The sequence below is a fragment of the Leptodactylus fuscus genome, chromosome 2 (assembly GCF_031893055.1).
Source record: "Leptodactylus fuscus isolate aLepFus1 chromosome 2, aLepFus1.hap2, whole genome shotgun sequence".
Taxonomy (NCBI): domain Eukaryota; kingdom Metazoa; phylum Chordata; class Amphibia; order Anura; family Leptodactylidae; genus Leptodactylus; species Leptodactylus fuscus.
Window position 1 is genome coordinate 26904999 of NC_134266.1, and position 20879 is coordinate 26925877.

General features: G+C 43.7%; 1 protein-coding gene across 1 annotated transcript in view; it reads left to right on the forward strand.

Moving 5' to 3' along the window:
* Positions 1-2465: 2465 nt before the first annotated feature.
* FAM3B (FAM3 metabolism regulating signaling molecule B) overlaps positions 2466-20879 on the forward strand; it is a 34793-nt gene continuing 16379 nt past the window's right edge. Inside the window, exons 1-2 of the mRNA XM_075263545.1 lie at positions 2466-2571; positions 19136-19279. Coding sequence (XP_075119646.1) covers positions 2544-2571; positions 19136-19279 — 172 coding nt within the window. The 5' untranslated portion in view covers positions 2466-2543. The remainder of the gene's footprint in view (positions 2572-19135; positions 19280-20879) is intronic.

The window sequence follows — 20879 nt, forward strand, 5'->3', positions numbered from 1 at the left end:
ACATTTCGTCCCTCGTTTGTTCCTCTGGGTATATATAAGCATCCACCCCGTCACGGCTGGTAATAGTGTGAGTGTGTATACGTCAGTATCTCACACCTGCGTTGTTGATCTGTGTCCTGCAGTGAACCAGCCTATCCTAGTAGACCCGGCCCTCATATACTGTGCATTATATGGCGGCACTATGTGACTCGGGAAAATACAAGGAAGTGTTGGCTACTATTTAAGATTAATGAGTTACAGGTAGAACCATAAAGTCTGAAATAAATGACAGTCGTGTCTGAGGACACGTGTCCTACTATATAACCACGCTGAAATCCCGCGGTAAAGTACGGTACAATGTGTGAACTGGGTTATAAGGGGGAAACAGCGGTTATTTAAAGCGATCGCCTGCGGTGAGTGAAGAGCAACCTGTGACCAAAATCCAACTCATTGGGATTCTCTCCAATTAGGGATGCGATTACATTTTTGTTGTGCAATATGTCGCCATGCCTAAGCCTAAATACGCAACAATTCGTATTGGGTACAAAGTACCTCGTCCTCATGATCAGTGGATAAGGGAAAATTTAAAGGGATATTCCCATCTACATAATTATTTTTTAATTTGTAGATGATTCAAAGTTAAACATTTTTGCAAATATAAGTAATTAAAAATTCTGCAGAGTTTTAAAGATTTTCTGTAACTTTCTTAGTGGTGACAGTCTGTTATCTTGATCGGATGCCAATGGATACGACCACCAATGGAGAAACTTTCTAAGGTCAGAAAATCAGCCATGATTTCTTTATTGAGGCCGGGATATCTTCTGATACATGTAGTGTCCCTGCCTGATAACCCAGGTACAATAAGAAAATCATAGCTGGGTTCCTGACAAGTCCCAGACCACAGAAAGTTTCACCACTAGTAGTCACCACTAAGAAAGTTAGAGAAAATCTTTAAAACTGCAGAATTTTTAATTACTTATATTTGCAAAAATGTTTAACTTTTAATTATCTACAAATATAGATATGATTATGTACATGGGAATACCCCTTTAATTTACCAGACTATCCCTTTAATATCCCCGTGTCACCTCTGCTACATGAATCTGGTTCTGGGGAAATCTGTTTTCCTAAGGGTAAATTCAGACAGGTTGGATGCACCGAAAAACAGCATAAAAACTGCATTGGAAAAATGTATGCTGTATACACTAATAAAATAATACCATAAACTGCATCAGAGCTTCTCCCATCCTGACTGTCTGAATAATGCTGTAGGGCGCCGATTACCCTGAACCATTGTTGTAGCTGTTTCCGGCACTGCTACATCACAGATCATACCCAGTCAGCACACTCAGCTCTGCTACATCTAGGTGAGTGCTACTAGTCTGCTTCCTGCTGCACCACATTGTCCTACACTCAGCTCTGCTACATCTAGGTGAGTGCTACTAGTCTGCTTCCTGCTGCACCACATTGTCCTACATTCAGCTCTGCTACATCTTGGTCGGTGCTACTAGTCTGCTTCCTGCTGCACCACATTGTCCTACATTCAGCTCTGCTACATCTTGGTCGGTGCTACTAGTCTGCTTCCTGCTGCACCACATTGTCCTACATTCAGCTCTGCTACATCTAGGTGAGTGCTACTAGTCTGCTTCCTGCTGCACCACATTGTCCTACATTCAGCTCTGCTACATCTTGGTCGGTGCTACTAGTCTGCTTCCTGCTGCACCACATTGTCCTACATTCAGCTCTGCTACATCTTGGTCGGTGCTACTAGTCTGCTTCCTGCTGCACCACATTGTCCTACATTCAGCTCTGCTACATCTTGGTGAGTGCTACTAGTCTGCTTCCTGCTGCACCACATTGTCCTACATTCAGCTCTGCTACATCTTGGTCGGTGCTACTAGTCTGCTTCCTGCTGCACCACATTGTCCTACATTCAGCTCTGCTACATCTTGATGAGTGCTACTAGTCTGCTTCCTGCTGCACCACATTGTCCTACATTCAGCTCTGCTACATCTTGATGAGTGCTACTAGTCTGCTTCCTGCTGCACCACATTGTCCTACATTCAGCTCTGCTACATCTAGGTGAGTGCTACTAGTCTGCTTCCTGCTGCACCACATTGTCCTACATTCAGCTCTGCTACATCTTGATGAGTGCTACTAGTCTGCTTCCTGCTGCACCACATTGTCCTACATTCAGCTCTGCTACATCTAGGTGAGTGCTACTAGTCTGCTTCCTGCTGCACCACATTGTCATACATTCAGCTCTGCTACATCTTGGTGAGTGCTACTAGTCTGCTTCCTGCTTCACCACATTGTCATACACATGTAGCAGAATCCAGTGTGTTACATGGTGATACGATACACATTCAGCTCTGCTACATCAGTCACCACTATGTAGTACCGCCCTCTCCCTCAGCAGGTAGGACACTGGGGCGGAGGTGACACCTGTATCGCCGGTCAGACCTGTCACTCCAGGGTGTGGAGGAAGAAAAGCTGACAGCACCTACTGAGCATGTGCACCCAGCAATCCTGCACTCACTGACTGCTCACCTGAGGCCACAGCCATGGTCAACTACAGGTTCCTGTCCACAAGTAAGTGACCCCCTAGGAATAATCCTGCGGGAATGTTCTATGCACAATGACTGCGCTGTATGTACTGAATATAGTGTAACTTGTGTGTACTGTGAAATAGACATATACCATGTGTGATATATGGACCGTATATATTATACATCATGTGTGATATATGGACTGTACATAATGAACATAACATGTTGGACATAATGGACATAATGAATGCTCTATATACTGTACTACTATATACACCACGTTTGATCATGTATGAGCTATGGACTGTATATACTGTACATCATGTGTGATATTTGGACTGTACTACTATAAATCATGTGATGTATGGACTGTACATATTATACATCATATGTACTGTACATACTATATATCACGTATGATATATAAACTGTACATACATTACATCGTGTGTGATATATAGACTGTACATACTCTACCATGTATGATATAATTACAAGACCATGAATGAAGTTCACCCCAGAGAGACAAGAATGATCCTGATAGTGGCCGCAGACTAGGAGTAGTCATATCTGTGTGTCAGTGGTCATCATCTAACAGTAGTCATAGTGTATATAGAGGTAGTGGTATCAGTGTATATACAGGTAGTGGTATCAGGGTACAGTATATACAGGTAGTGGTATCAGTGTATATACAGGTAGTGGTATCAGGGTACATACAGGTAGTGGTATCAGTGTATATACAGGTAGTGGTATCAGTGTATATACAGGTAGTGGTATCAGTGTATATAGCGGCAGTGGTATCAGTGTATATACAGGTAGTGGTATCAGGGTGTATACAGGTAGTGGTATCAGGGTATATACAGGTAGTGGTATCAGTGTATATACAGGTAGTGGTATCAGTGTATACACAGGTAGTGGTATCAGTGTATATACAGGTAGTGGTATCAGTGTATATAGAGGCAGTGGTATCAGGGTATATACAGGTAGTGATCTCGGTGAATCTTGCAGTAGTAATATCAGTAGGTCTAGCGTTAGTGATATCTTCAGGCACACGCTCACAACAGAAGTAAGTGCCCCCTCAGCTGTTGGGCCTTGGAATCCTTCCAATGAGCCGTCGATTCTTCTCTTGATGTTCCCGCTGCCTTGACACATCCTTGTTCTGGAGTGCGGTGGAACGTGTCTATCAGATGGAGGATCAATCCACGATGCTGCAGCGATTGTTCCAGAATTAAGGACCATGACGCTTTAGGACTCCTCTGACCCTATACATATAACTATCACTATAATCCTAATAATTACAAAGAGATATAAAGTCCAACTAAACTGAATCTTCTACTTACACAGAAGCTTATGTGAACAAGCAAGGCTGCAGTGCAAAGCATGGTTATACAATTATTAATGGATCCTGTATGTCCACAGCTGACTCTGGATCCAGGTCATTTCTGTATAGAAGTACGTTCATGGCTCAAAGAGAGAGTAATGGAAGAAAAATGAGGAAAACAGGTGTCCAGGCATTTTCCTTGGCGCGGCTTCCTTATACTGTAAGATCTGCGTCAGTCTGTGGAGCAATAAAGGCAGTGGAGCTGCTTATTCACCCAGAGGTTATCAGATGGGCCGAGGGCGCACCACATGTACAATCAGACGCCCGCTGATACTGTGCCAGGTCTGCAGCTCAGTTTTCACTTAACAGCCAACGGTCACTCTTGAACACCATTGTATTTCTTCTTCATTCAACAATCTGCGGCGATTCATTGCATATTGTTTCTTTCTAGTGGCTATAGTTCAGTTTTCCTGATACAGAGATCCAGATCCTCTGCATAGACAAGTCATGACAATTAGAAGGGTTGTCCAGCCCCAAAATCAAACTTTCTTACGATGGATAGGATCTAGGGTTTGAGCGCTCGGGAAAGATCGGATCCCGATCGGCGATCGAGTAAATTTCACGATTGAGATCGGCTGGAAAATGATCGGAAATCAGATTTTAAAATCGATCCTGAAATCTCAAGATCGGCTCAACCCTAACAGGACCGTCTTTAAGGGATCTGCCAATGTCTGACACCCAGACCCCGCACGCATCATCTGTCCTAGCAGTCTCCGGGTGCCGCATGCTGCTAGTGTATAGCCTTGTGGATAGGTCATCGGTATGAAGGATAACCCCTTTAAGGACCTAAATTAAGATGAAATAGTCAGACTCATGGCACCCCTGCTGACTGAACAGGCCTCAGGGCTCAGGGGAACGTTGTGACCCCTTCTCTATGATGTCATGACACAGCCACTACACGTGCCTGGTATATATTGGAGGTCGTGGCCTCTACAATCAGCGAATTGGTTGGACGCTTGGTGATGGAGGGTCTCAGAATGACCACTATGGGATTTACGGAAACAGTGAATAGCAGCAACCTTTCTCAGAACTTTTATGGGGCTTTCGGAAACGGCTAAGAGCAGTATCGCCTCTCTGTTTCCAGAAGTCCCACCGTAGGGACCGGGACTTAGCAGCAGTTAGTCTAATCTTGACACTGTGCCAAGATGGATATAACTTCTACCGAACTAGTCAGGAATAGCCAAACCTCCCTGCTCCCCCATTCTCAGAAGTCCCATAGAGGTGAATGGAGAGATTGCCTCTTAAAAGAGACCCCAGACCTCTCTTAAGTGTGGAACCCAAGACAGACTCATCCAAACAATACACTTTGACCAGATTTCCCCTGAATATGGACCCAGCCCAGACTCAAAATAAGTAGAGAACAAGAACCAGATGAAGATCTGCGCTCCCTGGTGATGAAATGATACAAGAACCGGAATATCCAATGTGGAGTATTTTTATTGAAGAAGATAAAGCAGCACGACGCGTTTTGGGCCAACCCAGGCTCTTTCTCAAGTGCAAATGTGCAGGTCATGTTGAGCCACATGCAAAATAAAGACCCCATATCAAACTCCCCATTAATACAGTCCCCTGCCAAGACTCCCTCAAAATAAAGACCCCCAGACCCCTCCTAAGTATAGAAAACAAGACAGACTCCTCCAAATAAAGAACGGAGACCAGACTCCCCATTAATCCATATCCAAGCTCAGATTCCCTCAAAATAAATACCGCACATCAGACTTCTTATTAATACGGGTCCCAGATGAGACCCCTCCTTAGTATAGAACCCAAAACAGACTCTCAAAATAAAGACCCCAGACCCTTCCTAAATATGGAGACCAAGACAGATTCATCCAAATAAAGAATGTAGACCAGACTCTCCGTTAATACGAACCTCAGATCCCAGACCAGACGCCCTTTTAATAGACCTCAGACCAGACCCCTCTAATGTAGAGAACCCAAAACAGACTGTCCTAAATAAAGAAAGTGTATTATAAGTGTATTTGGTCTCCAGAAGACTCTGCTGGGTGTTTTTAACGCCTCTCCATTTTCAGGAAGTCTTCAGAACTGTTAGTAAGAGTTGGCACGTGCTCTAAATACAGCTATTTGACTACCCCATAATGGCGGCCATATTAGTTGTAACTAGAGATGAGCGAACACTATTCGAAACAGCCGTTTCGAATAGCACGCTCCCATAGAAATGAATGGACGTAGCCAGCACGTGGGGGGTTAAGCGGCAAAGTCTGCGTGCCGGCCGCTTCCATTCATTTCTATGGGAGCGTGCTATTCGGAACGGCTGTTTCGAATAGTGTTCGCTCATCTCTAGTTGTAACCTAACTTTTTCTACACACCAAGAAAGACTAGATTTTGGGGTGAAATGTCCCCTTTTCCGCTAATAAGAGGCAACTTTGGCATGTTGAAGAACATAATCTAATAATTCTTTGGACTCTCTGGAAACGTTTTTCCACCATTTAAGAACTTTGTGAGACATTGCCGGAACGACGCGCTGACCCCAATACAAAGGGGTTTTGTTTGTTTAGTGACAGGAAACCAGAGCATCCAGAATTGAGGCCTATTCACACGTACAGGGTGTGGAAACCTTGTGCCCCGGGGTGAGGAGACACATAAGCAGGAATTACAGCTGCCCCATGTCACTCCTGCGGATCCTGTTAACTCCTAGGGGGCCAGCCATTGTCGCCATACTAACCTGATCAGACGGGACGGTTCCAGCCTTTTCTTTGAAGTGCCGGTAGTCTTAGAAGTTTGTAGAAATCTCTCCAGACTCCGCTATCGGTGTTCTGTATCTTTGTGCTTATCGAGCAGGACGTTTAGTTGTTTTATATTGGAAAACAATGGGAGGCAAATTCAGGGCGAATCCAACTCAGAATCAGAGTCAAATTCTGCCAAGTGAACGTAGTCTTAGAGGAGCTTTACTGCGTCTGTCTGACCATGGCTGTCAGCTCTGAAGGAGTCAAAGGCAGGGCGGGAGTTAGTCAGTGGATTGGCCTACACAGCACCGTACATAGGACCGTACATAGGACCTTACACAGCACCGTACACAGGACCTTACACAGCACCGTACATAGGACCGTACAAGGCACCGTACACAGCAACGTACATAGGACCGTACAAGGCACCGTACATAGGACCGTACATAGAACTGTACACAGCACCGTACATAGGACTGTACACAGCACAGTACACAGGACTGTACATAGGACCGTACAAGGCACCGTACACAGCAACGTACATAGGACTGTACACAGCACCGTACACAGGACTGTACATAGGACCGTACAAGGCACCGTACACAGCAACGTACATAGGACCGTACATAGGACCGTACAAGGCACCGTACACAGCAACGTACATAGGACCGTACATAGGACCGTACAAGGCACCGTACACAGGACTGTACATAGGACCGTACACAGCACCGTACATAGGACCATACATAGGACCGTACATAGGCCCTTAAAAGGAACAGTATACGACACCATACTCAGCACTGTACATAGTACCGTACACAGCACCATACATAACACCATACACTGCACCGTACATAGTACTGTAAATGGGACCGTACAAGGAATGGTACACACCATACTCAGCACTCTACATAGTATTGTAAATAGGACCATACATAGCACTGTGCATAGTACTGTACAAGGAACGGTACACAACGCCATACTCAGCACCGTACATAGCACCATACATAGCACTGTACATAGGATCGTACAAGGAACGGTACACAACACCGTACATAGCACCGTATATAGTACTGTACATAAGACCATACAAGGAATGGTACACATCACCATACTCAGCACCGTACATAGCACTGTATATAGGACCGTACAAGGCACCATACACAGCACCGTACATAGTATTGTACATAACACCGTACATAGCAACGCACAAGGAATGGTACACAGCACCATTCATAGTACTGTACATAAGACCATACAAAGAACGGTACACAACACCATACTCAGCACTGTGCATAGTACCATACACAGCTCCATACCAAGCACTATACACAACACCGTACATAGTATTGTACAAGACATGGGACACAACAGCATACTCAGCACTGTACATAGCACCCTACATAGGACTGTACAAGGCACCATACATAGCATCGTACAGAGAACCATACACAGCACCATTCATAGTACTGTACATAGCACCGTACAAGGAATGGAACACAACACCATACTCAGCACTGTACATGGTACCATACACAGCTCCATACCAAGCACTGTACACAATACCATACTCAGAACTGTACATGGTACCATACATGGCACAGTACAGAGAACCATACTCAGCACTATTCGTAGTACTGTACATAGCAACAATACAAGGAACAGTACACAACACCATACTTACACTGTACACAGAACCATACATAGCACCGTACATAGCACCGTACATAGCACAATACAAGGAATGATGCACAACACTATTCTCAGCACCGTACATACCGTAGACACGGCCCTGTCATTCATACCCACTTTTACAACTTTGCTTTTGCCCTTTCTAGGGTATGAATATTTTTGCAGTTGTGTTCCCTAGCTTGTATATTCCATATTGCAGGTGTATGGAGTTACTGGATCTGTAGGTATGAAACAGGTACTATGGGATCACATAATCAGGGTGTTACATCTATCTATCTATCTATCTATCTATCTATCTATCTATCTATCATGTATAGGGCAAGGTATGCCGCAGAACCTGAAAATCCAGTTTTATTAATATTACATTGTGAGGTCCGCCCTGTATCCTGTCTATGGGCGGCTCCTCGCACCTCCCTTTACTATTATTTTCCCATCTGACTGATCCCTCTGTTTGTTTTAGCTGTAATTATTCTTGTGACGATTGAAGGGAACAACACGGTTTTATTTTGTTCTATTTTTCCACCATAAGTACTGGAGACCTGTAAGGGGGCACCTGTGGTATCAGCTGTCAGAGAGAGTCAGGAGGACCACGTATACATGTGGTGGGCTGGTTCGCCTGCAATTGCAGGTTTGGCCGACATACATCTAATGAGTATGGTCAGCTTAAAGGGGTTATCGGGTAAGCTTTATTACTAATATGCACCCGGTTGCCCAAAAGGCAGTTGGGGGGCCATAACTCTTATCCTTTTGCCTTTCTGACTTTTGGTCAAATGACCGACTCCACTGTTTTCAATGGGGCTGTGGCCCGAGTAGGGGGGATCGGAGAGCAGCTGCAGGGAATGAGAACTGCGGCCTCCCTTGATGTCCTTTGCAAAAGTAATAAATGGGGCTTCAAGGGACCGAGGTGGATATTAGTAATAAATAGAGATGAGGGAGTAGTATTTGATCGAGTAGGTATTCGATAGAATATAACGGTATTCGAAATACTCGTACTCGTTCGAATACTACTCGCTATTCGCAGTAAAGATTCGATTCAGAACCAGCGTTGATTGGCCGAATGCTATACAGTGTACAGCATTTGGCAAATCAACGCTGGTTCTGCAGCAGGCTCATCTTTGCTAGTCGGGAGATCTGGCAGCTTGCGGTTATGTGGGAGCTGACTTTTTCTCATAGGAATGCGTTGACTAGCGTTGATTGGCAGAATGCTATACAGTGTACAGCATTCGGCCAATCAATGCTCAAAAAGTCAGATCCTGCATAATCGCAAGCTGCCAGCATTCCCGACTAGCAAGGACGAGCCTGCTGCAGAACCAGCGTTGATTGGCTGAATGCTATAGCATTCGGCCAATCAATGCTGGTTCTGCAGGACGAGTAAGGGCCCTGCACTGCAAGCACACGGACCGTTATAGTCTATGGGGTCCATGCACTTTAGCTGCACAGCGCTCCTCCTAAACACTCTCCTCCTGCTACTCGTGGACTTGGTGACTCTCCTTTAGTCGAATAGTGGTTTCCCCTGAAACAAGTATTTTTTCCCATAGACTATAATGGGATTCGATATTCGATCGAGTAGTCGAATATTGGGGCTCTTCTCGAAACAAATATTGAATCTTGAATATTTCACTACTCGCTCATCTCTAGTAATAAAACTTAACGAGAACAGGGACTGGAAGAGGAACCCTCATCTAGCTCTGAAAAGGGTACAGTAACATGGAGGAGGTGGCTTTTGTAGTGCCCTTGTGGTTGTCACTGTAGTCACTTCTTTTGGAGTACCGTGATGGTCACTGTTATAGGGGTACTGTGACTGCCGCTATTTTTTGGGCACAGGACTTCATATAGGGACCCATTATCACTATGGAAGTACTGGGCAGCTTACTACACAGAATTTGTAAATAAACTTAAAAAATGTCTACAGCTCCTATAGATTTTCATATCATCACGGTAACAGACCACAAATGAGCTACTGTAGTCTTTTCTCATGGAGACACTTAGAACTGCCCAGGAAATTTAGATACAAAACAGTAGGAGATTTTTTGAGCAAAAAAAAAATGTTTATGAAAATAAACATGGCCCTTAAAGGGGTCGTACAGATTCAGAAAAACGTGGACTGCAATACCAGACTCAACCAACAAATAATTGTGGCACCATTGAAGACATGATCCTTTACAACACCTTTAATTCACATTTTGCAGAGGGCAGATAAAGGTAGGGAGGTTCAGCAGATTTCTGTAAAAATATTTTAGGTGACGGGACCCTTTAAATTCACGACAGTCCACACTCAGTGTAAATTCATGGATGTTACCTGTTTCCTAGAATTGAGCCCTATGAGGGCATAGTGTGATGTCCCAGGCTGAGGGTTTCCGGGTAGGTGTCCCATCTGTAGTCTTGTACCTAAGACTATAAAGCCTACCTGCTTGCTTCCTTATGTTAATGAATGTTTGATCCTACTTTATATTGAAGACATCTTTTATGCACGGTTAATCCGGTTTATTGAAAATAAGCTGAGACAGACGACACCTTGGCTGTACATAATTTATTTACCCTTCCACTCTCCACCTATGCCTAATAGTCTTAGGCATAGGCCGAGTGCCAGCGTGTAAAGCCAACATAAACCAGTAGCACCTGGTACATGAAACGCTCTACATTAGTTCCCTTTTTGCCTACTCAGTCCTCAAACAATTCAGAGTCATGGCAGGACCAAACCCTTAAAGGGGTATTCTGGGATTTAAGAGGAATGTGTCCTGCAAGACCACTGGCCTCCCGGTCACAAAGGAGATGCAACCAATCATGGGTGGTCTTCACTTCCCGAGGGCCCCATTGCAGCCTCATAGCCAGTACAATGGTATGTACACGCCTAGTAATCCAAAGTACACAATGCACTTACTCTGTCTGGTAAAACAAAAACAAAAAATCTAGAAAATGTTGGGCGCGATCGGGATCAGACTTAATTTTCACTCTTGAAAAACTGGTTAGATAATTATAAGATGTGAGGGCAGACTTTGGAATCTGCTGACTTTGTCATCGATGGAAATATCCATTGTAAAAGTGTTCACCTTTGCTCGAGTGACTAAAATAAATTAGGGTTTAAGTTATTATATAGATTTTCCCGTAGACTGTAAAAAGTTCCTTCTGGTTCTTTTCTAGTCCACTGATGAACCCAATTTTTTTTTATTTGCTACAATGACTTACAAAAATATAGATAGAAAATAATTTGCACTATGGGGCACAGGTCCATTGTTTTCAGTAGGTGATATTTGGGGTTTAACTTGTGGCTAGTTCACATGGGGCAAGAGGGGGTGGATTTTGGCGCGGAATCCACCTCAAAATCCACAATAAAGGTCTATGTAGACCACTAGCGATTAGAGATGAGCGAACAGTAAAATGTTCAATATTCGTTTTGAGTAGCCGTTCAATATTCGACTACTCGAATTGAATATCGAATCCTATTATAGTCTATGGGGGGAAAGTGCTCGTTTCAGGGGTAGGCAACATTCGATCAAATTATACTTGCCAAGTCCACGAGTGAGGGTGGGGCTGGATCCTCCGAGAAGTCTTCTCCGTGCAGCGTCCCCGCGGCATCTTCCGGCTCTGAATTCACTCTGCCAGGCATCGGGCCTGGGTAGAGCCGACTGTGCATGCCCGAACTACAAGAAAATGTAGTACGGGCATGCGCAGTCGGCTCTGCCCAGGCCGATGCCTGGCGGAGTGAATTCAGAGCCGGAAGACGCCGCGGGGAAGCTGCACGGAGAAGACTTCTAAAGGTAGGAGAAGAACCAGCGTTGATTGGCCGACTGTATAGCATTCAGCCAATCAATGCTGGTTCTGCATCAAACTTTTCCATTCGAATAGCGAGTAGTACTCGATCGAGTACGAGTATTTCAAATATCGTAATATTCGATCGAATACCTACTCAATTGAATACTACTCGCTCATCTCTACTAGCGATCTTTTATCCGCGAGGTTTTTTTTACCCGCTCATGGAAAACAGAAGCGAGTTGCCCTTTCTTGAGGCAGACGCCGCGGCGGAAATTGCCGTGGCGTGTCCGCATCAAGACAATCCCTCCGGACTAGGCCCATTAATTTGGGCCCACACTGGAGCGCACCCACCAATCTTGAAGACGATAGGTATGGGGATCGTCATGAAGAGTTAGAAGGAAGGCCCTAGTTTTGCTTTTGTTCTGCATGCTCATAAACCTCCCTAGTCCACAAAATACCCTTCTAGTGTAAAATTGTAAATAAAAAAATAAAAAATAGGGAGGAGGAGGGAGATGCAGCTGCAGTTTCCCACTTACTTTTCAATAATCCAATATGAGACGGAGAGGAGCAGAGGAAGAAGAGGTCTAGACATCTGTGTGACTCCGAGAGTCACCCCATTCTATAGGTGCCGCAGACTCTTTGCTGTTTTTGTTTCCACCTACTGTATCCTGCAAATATCAAGGCTAAATAGTCAATGAGTCTGTTGGTAAAGTAGTCAATGTCTCTCTATGTTATAAAGGTCATTATATATTGTCAGGGTCTGAGGTTGCTGGGTGGGGTGGCATAGATAGACACACAATACAGATTTTTAGTCCAAAAAGGTAGTTTTATTTTTACTCCACAAGAAACAGTGCAGCAACAAAAAAAGGAAAAAAAAAACAATACAAAATAAATACCTGCCCGGGTAGACTCTAACTAAACACATAAATAGGTTACCTCACCTAGAATAGCAGATTCAATAGCAAAATTGAAGGATACAAGACACAGCTCCCACAGTGTGACCTTCCAGCTGGCCCTGCAGTCCAGCTCTGTCCAAAGTCTTGCTGCTGGAGCTGACCTTTTAAACCTCACTGATGAGGACAATCCACAGTAGCTGACACGCTGCAGAAACATCCCCAATGTGTGGACTGGAGGGGTGTGGAATGACAGGTCCCACTGCCAATCCTACCTGCCATTCCTAAAAAATCCAGCCCAATACTGAGCATGTAACAAAATGCTGAGCAGACAAAAGCTGTCTGCTGAGAAGAAGTCATCCCTGGACTTTCTCTCATCTTGCCCACCTGAGTAGTCTGGGCGAGATGTACATCCCCTCCATTATTTTGCCGGCCATACGCTTACAATATCTTTAGTTTGTGTCAGGAAATTTGGTATATCACTGCCCCGGATTATGTCAAGGCAATATAAACTTCACATTTTTACCATCTGACCAATCTCCCCCATTCTCTATAGTTTTTTGTTACTTTTCTGCAGTTGTTACCTTAGTGGGTGGTCCATTCGGAGTTGAGCCTTATGTTGGGGGTCACTGTTGTATAATTTTTTTGTCTCGTAATCTGCTTTCATACTTTGCAACATTATGATCCCAGTCATGGTCCCGTTTAATCCCCGCCCCTGCATAGTAATGCAAATTTGGATAAATCTTGCCCCTTTGACTACCTACTTGGAATTACATAAAAAATCTAAAAGAGGGTACAGAAACAGTAAAAGCAGAACTACAAGCAACGCCGACCCTGTTCAAAACTTAAAAACATACCGGTAAGTGTCCAACTTCCACCATGGTTGTCCTACTTGTAAAACAGAGGGCACGTCTTGGTCACTAGTGACTTCAAGGACTTGTAGGATTGGTGCAGTGCCAGACCTCCACAGCCCCGATGATCTGAGTCTGACAACTTGTGACATGACACCCAAGAGAGATAATGTATATGTCTATAGCACAACATATATACCTCTAAGGGCTAGTTCACACATGAGTTTTTTTGGTCTGGATTTTGACACAGGAAGCCGCAACAGAATCCTGACCAAAAGGCGCCTGCTGAGGCTAGCTGCAACCATTGACAGTCGCGGCTTTCCTCTCCGGATTAGGCTCTGGAAAAAGGAGATAACCGGCTCCCATTGATTTCAATGGGAGGCGTTTTTTTTTGTTTTTTTTTTTAGCAGGATTTTGACGCAGATACCGCATCAAAATCCTGACCATTTTTCCCCATTTGAACGAGCCCTAAAGCCTTCCCTTCTCCTTGCAGAACTGCCATTTTGGTACTTGGGGATCACCACAATGTTCCTTTCATGTTGCAAGCTCTACAGTATTAGGATCCCACCATACAGCACCTCATATCTCAGCTTTCATTACCCCGTGAGTGCCATGATAGGGGGAGGTAATACATCTGTATTGTAAGGTTTGGAGTGTCGTAATGGCGCCCATCCTACAACCCCATATAGAGCATGTGTTCTGAATGAGGAGCGCCATATCTCAGCCTCCAGCTGTAGTGTACAGAGCTGCGTACGTCATGGATTACTATTGTTATAATATTCTGAAAGATCTGGCCGTGTCTGTGTACATAACAGATTTATATGCTGCAGACCTTGTGTACAGAGTCACCCAACCATTCACCATGCTATGTATAGACGGCCAACCTTGGAGACCTTCTTTATGGAAGTTCACAAGCCTTCTATTTGGCTCTTGTGCACACACTTCCTGTTGAAAGACGGATTTATGGTTACAGCGTGCCAACAGGCCGAGGGCTTACAACCTCATATACATGACTTTTATAAGTCTGGTGAATAGTCTGACTCCTCGTAGCCACGCTCCTTCTCTAGACATTCTTAAAGGCAATGTAGCTCTATTTTTTTAAAACATATTTATTAAAACCAGGTAGTGAAATCTATCACTTATATCAAAAGTACAAAAGATTGAAAAACAGGGCACTCACCATAGCCATTTCTTAAAAAACACAGCTCTTTATTCCATTTCTTTAAAACTGTATGCACATGACAGGAAGATTGGTAACATTTATCAATAAAGCGAAGCAACGTCCGTTTTGTGCATGCTGCACTTCTTCAGGCTGCTACAACTACATTAAACATCCTTCGGGTTTATAAACCCGTGTAGTCCAATCACCATTGTGCCGACAACTAATTAATGTCACACACACCTCATATCCGTTACAGCATCACAAAGGTTAAAAACATCATGTTTTATATACGACAGAGGACAAGGCAACACAGTTTTACATATAATTGTTCTATTTTCTTTAGTTTCACCATAACAGGATTCTTATCGGTATTTTATTTTGGAGCTTTAAAGGGATTCTACCATTAAAACCTATTTTTTATGGAACATACATCAGAATAGTCTTTAGAAAGGTTATTCGTCTCTTACCTTTAGATGTGATCTCCGCCGCGCCGTTCCTTAGAAATACCGGTTTTTATCGGTATGCAAATTAGTTCTCTCACAGCGATGGGGGCGGGCCCACTGCTCCTCGAGAACATGATCCTGTGACACCTCTACAGTCCTATGAAAAAGTTTGGGCACCCCTATTAATCTTAATCATTTTTAGTTCTAAATATTTTGGTGTTTGCAACAGCCATTTCAGTTTGATATATCTAATAACTGATGGACACAGTAATATTTCAGGATTGAAATGAGGTTTATTGTACTAACAGAAAATGTGCAATATGCATTAAACCAAAATTTGACCGGTGCAAAAATATGGGCACCTCAACAGAAAAGTGACATTAATATTTAGTAGATCCTCCTTTTGCAAAGATAACAGCCTCTAGTCGCTTCCTGTAGCTTTTTAATCAGTTCCTGGATCCTGGATGAAGGTATTTTGGACCATTTCTTTCTACAAAACAATTCAAGTTCAGTTAAGTTTGATGGTCGCCGAACATGGACAGCCCGCTCTCAAATGATCTGAAAACAAAGATTGTTCAACATAGTTGTTCAGGGGAAGGATACAAAACGTTGTCTCAGAGATTTAACCTGTCAGTTTCCACTGTGAGGAACATAGTAAGGAAATGGAAGACCACAGGGACAGTTCTTGTTAAGCCCAGAAGTGGCAGGCCAAGAAAAATATCAGAAAGGCAGAGAAGAAGAATGGTGAGAACAGTCAAGGACAATCCACAGACCACCTCCAAAGAGCTGCAGCATCATCTTGCTGCAGATGGTGTCACTGTGCATCGGTCAACTATACAGCGCACTTTGCACAAATAGAAGCTGTATGGGAGAGTGATGAGAAAGAAGCCGTTTCTGCACGTACGCCACAAATAGAGTTGCCTGAGGTATGCAAAAGCACATTTGGACAAGGCAGCTTCATTTTGGAAACAAAAATTGAGTTGTTTGGTTATAAAAAAAAAAAAGGCGTTATGCATGGCGTCCAAAAAGAAACAGCATTCCAAGAAAAACACATGCTACCCACTGTAAAATTTGGTGGAGGTTCCATCATGCTTTGGGGCTGTGTGGCCAATGCCGGCATCGGGAATCTTGTTAAAGTTGAGGGTCGCATGGATTCCACTCAGTATCAGCAGATTCTTGAGAATAATGTTCAAGAATCAGTGACGAAGTTGAAGTTACGCCGGGGATGGATATTTCAGCAAGACAATGATCCAAAACACCGCTCCAAATCCTCAGGCATTCATGCAGAGGAACAATTACAATGTTCTGGAATGGCCATCCCAGTCCCCAGACCTGAATATCATTGAACATCTGTGGGATGATTTGAAGCGGGCTGTCCATGCTCGGCGACCATCTAACTTAACTGAACTTGAATTGTTTGTCCAAAATACCTTTATCCAGGATCCAGGAACTGATTAAAAGCTACAGGAAGCGACTAGAGGCTGTTATCTTTGCAAAAGGAGGATCTACTAAATATTAATGTCACTTTTCTGTTGAGGTGCCCATACTTTTGCACCGGTCAAATTTTGGTTTAATGCATATTGCACATTTTCTGTTAGTACAATAAACCTCATTTCAATCCTGAAATATTACTGTGTCCATCAGTTATTAGATATATCAAACTGAAATGGCTGTTATAAACACCAAAATATTTAGAACTAAAAATGATTAAGATTAATAGGGGTGCCCAAACTTTTTCATAGGACTGTATCTTCGGCTGGATCCTCCCCTTGGCTCTGTCGTCTTCCTCCGACGCCGAGTGCGAATGCCGGCTGGCGGCCATTTTTGGGAGGCCACTCCTGCATTGAACTTCAAGAGCCAGCATGCGCAGTTGGCTCTACTAGTGTCTCACTGGCAGAGTCAACTGCAAAGGTGTCGGCGGTGACGCAGGAGGAAGACGAGAGAGAAGGGGAGGATCCAGCCGAATCCTTTTAGGCCACGCCCCTACAGGCGAACCTGAATGGAAACCTTCTCCAGGCTTATTCCAATGTTCATATCCTGTTGGAGTGGCGCTCTTACAGCGCGGACCTGAATGGAAACTCATTTCTAACCAGACATTGAGCTACATGGAACTAGATTTTTTTCCACCATCCCTATAGTACGGCTAAGAATTTTTACCTAAGAATAAACGGAAAGCAGCACAAGCTTCTTAATTCATTTTTTTGTCACATCAGCTTATTTGATGACCGCACCTAAATAACACTCCCTTGTAATGTGAACATGTTCTAATACAGTATATCTTGATTTTACAAAAAAAATACTCCAATCTACCTTATCATTGAGACCTATTGCTCCAGTAGCTGCAGTTTGTATAATAATTTTGGCCTCCTCCTGTAAAAGCTTACGACCTCTATCACCCCCATGGGGTAACGGCTTAATCTGCAGTAACCCCATAAATGACAAACATTCTGCTCTACCTCCATGTGCCGCTCTAATATGCCCCACTAAACGTGGAGAAGCCTTTCCAGTAGAAATGGACGTAAAATGCTCTCTAAATCTAATATAAAGGGGTCTAATAGTTCTCCCTATGTAAAACCGCTCACACGGACATAGGATTGCGTATACTGCAAATTGTGATAGCTCTTCACAGTCAGAAGAGCGTTTCTGACAGTCTGTCAGGAACGTCCTTCTGCACAACAGCACCTATCGCGCTGTACAGTGTGAGCGAGGAGGAACACCCCCTCCCCTCCTAATAGTGCTCGTGAACAGCGATTTTTGCTGTTCATATTACCATTGTCTTGCCCTGTTTTCTGAGGTTATAAACCAAGGATATATTCTGGGAACAGTGGTGCCGCTGGTTGTTACTTTTTTCTTTTGTGTGGTATCATTTATATCACTTTTTTTTTCTAATGTGTTTTTATTTTCTGATTGTAGGTTTTTTATGCTATATTCTGTCCATGATTACGGGGGCGGCCATCTTGTCTGAGCTTCCCCTCTACTCTGTTAACAGCATTTAGCGATCTGCCTTAGAGCTCAATCATGGCCATAGGCAGCAGTAGTCTGGAGCCGACTCATTGAGATCTATGGGAGAGTTTTCTAGACATACTCTGTGCAAGGAGGAGAGGAGATAGCTGTGATATCATCTATAGTCAGTAGTGGATGTAATCATGGGTCAGTGGTGTTATCTATAGAGGTGTTATCTTCCATAGTAATCCTGTCTGTAATGTAAATGAGGGGACTACTGTAAAGAAAACCCCTACAGAATTGATAAGTATCAGTTTATTATTAAGCTTAGTGGTCCGAGTGAAAATTTCATCATATAGAACTTTTTTTTTTTTTTATAGATGGTGACATAGAAAATTTAAAAAATTCCTAAAAAATGCCATTAGTCGTCTGTCAGACATGTACAACTTTTACCAGTCCATTACCACTAAAAAATTGGGGACAAAAAGACGAGAAAAAGTTGCAAGAAGACTGCATAAGAATAATTGCAAGTGTACACATGGCTAGGAATCTTGCTCTGACTGTTTTGTGGCCGTAGCTTTGCAACCGTGTCATAAGAACTTTTTCCCCCTCCACTACTGTGATGACCTTTGAAGATGAGAGTCCTATATAGATCGTAGCCAGCCACTAGAGCATGAGACCAGCCACAGGTGGGGCCCTCTCTCCAAGGGCCCCCAAACATTGACCTTGATATGCTGCTATGTGATGTGGACCCCTGGATAAGATGCATGACCCTAACCTTGTTGTCTTCTTTGTTGTACAGATACAGTGAAGGTGGTGGGCCTGATATGTGCCTCGGTGGGTGCCTGGTATATGGGGTACCTCTTTGCGGAGATATTACCGGAAGATTCCTTACAGACTGCCATTGGAACTATGAATAAAATAGGTGTCAAACCAGTTGTTATAGGTAAGTCTGATATATGGGTCAAGGCTACACCTTGTTTAAAATACAAGCTGCCTTCTTACTGCGTACCACTCTTTTACATGACTTTTATAGGAAACCTACCATGAGTCATTACATAAGGATTATCCCTAATCCTCAATCATCCCTGAGCTGGTGGGTGGAGACTCGCTACTAGGAGGTCAACAATAGACACAATATGTAGAAGATTGGAGATTCTGCTCCATTACTCTCTCTTACTCTGAAGTAGAGATGGGTGAACCGACTTGTTATGAGCCGGATTCAACCCAAATATGCCAATTTGCTTTGGATGAATTAGATTAGTGATAGAAATTGTAGCTAAAAGTGAGGGAGAATCTCTGCTGTGTGACCGTCAGTCCTGTTATTGAAAAATCTTTTGTTCAGGGTTTCTTTGGGTAAGAGTTTACTTTTTTTTTTTTTTAAAGGGATCCTATCATACAAACGCTTTTTTTTCAGAGTAACACATAGGAATAGCCTTAAGAAACGCTATTCTTTTCCTACCTTTCGTTGTCTTCTCCGCGCCGACGTTCCCCTGTAATCCCGGTTCTTGTCGTTATGCAAATGAGCTCTTTCGCAGCACTGGGGGTGGGCCACAGTGCACAAACAGCACTGGGGGCGTTCCCAATGCTGCGAGAGAACTCTCTCCAGCACCGCCTCCATATTCGTCAGCAACGTCCTCTTCAACCTCTTCTTCCGGCACAGGTTTCAGACTTCTAGATCTCAGGCCTCGGGCAGAGCAGACTGCGCATGCCCAGAGGCCACGAGAAAATGCTGCGAGAGAAGTAATATACATACCGACAAAAACCAAGATTTCAGGAGAACGGCGGCGCGGAGAAGACAACGAAAAGTAGGAGAAGAATAGTCTTTCTCAGGGCTCGTTCACATCTGCGTTCTTCTTTCCTTATTGCAGGTTTCCGTTTCCTGCATAAAACAGATGCAGGAGACGGAAGCCTGCAGGAGACTTTCTCACCCATTCATTTGAATGGGTGAGAAAGCTGTCCGGCCGTGTGCGGCAGTGAGCGTTTTGCGCTCTCCGCCGCGCACGGCCGGACCCGATCTATGGTTTCCGTCTTCTGCCATGCAGAAGACGGAAACCATAGTACGGACACATTGAACGCAGGTGTGAACCCAGCGTTAAGGCTATTCTGACGTGTTAGTCAGAAAAAAAAGCGTTTGTATGATAGGATCCCTTTAATACATAGAAACTGCTGTTCTAACAGCAAAACACTGATTCAGCTTCTACTAATCTGAAAAAACCCCGTTATGTATCCTTTTTTTTTTTTTCTGCTCTTATCCAATACACAGTGTGATGCAGTGTGCTAGTCTGAAAAATTATTCCTTTAAGAATCTTTTTGTTGTTGTTGGTATATAAAGTCTTACAGCCTGCACCAATTTTAAAAAAAAACAGGTCAGGGAACAGGCAAAAGGAGGGGGGAAGTGGAAACACTCATGTAATTACTAATAATAAGAATATGGGTGGCAACAGCAACATTGCTTCTGATCTTGGTGGCATCGCCAGTAGTTGCAGGATTGTTGTACTTCCTGAGAATGAAGATGAAGATTTTGATTACTTAGCTGTCTCATC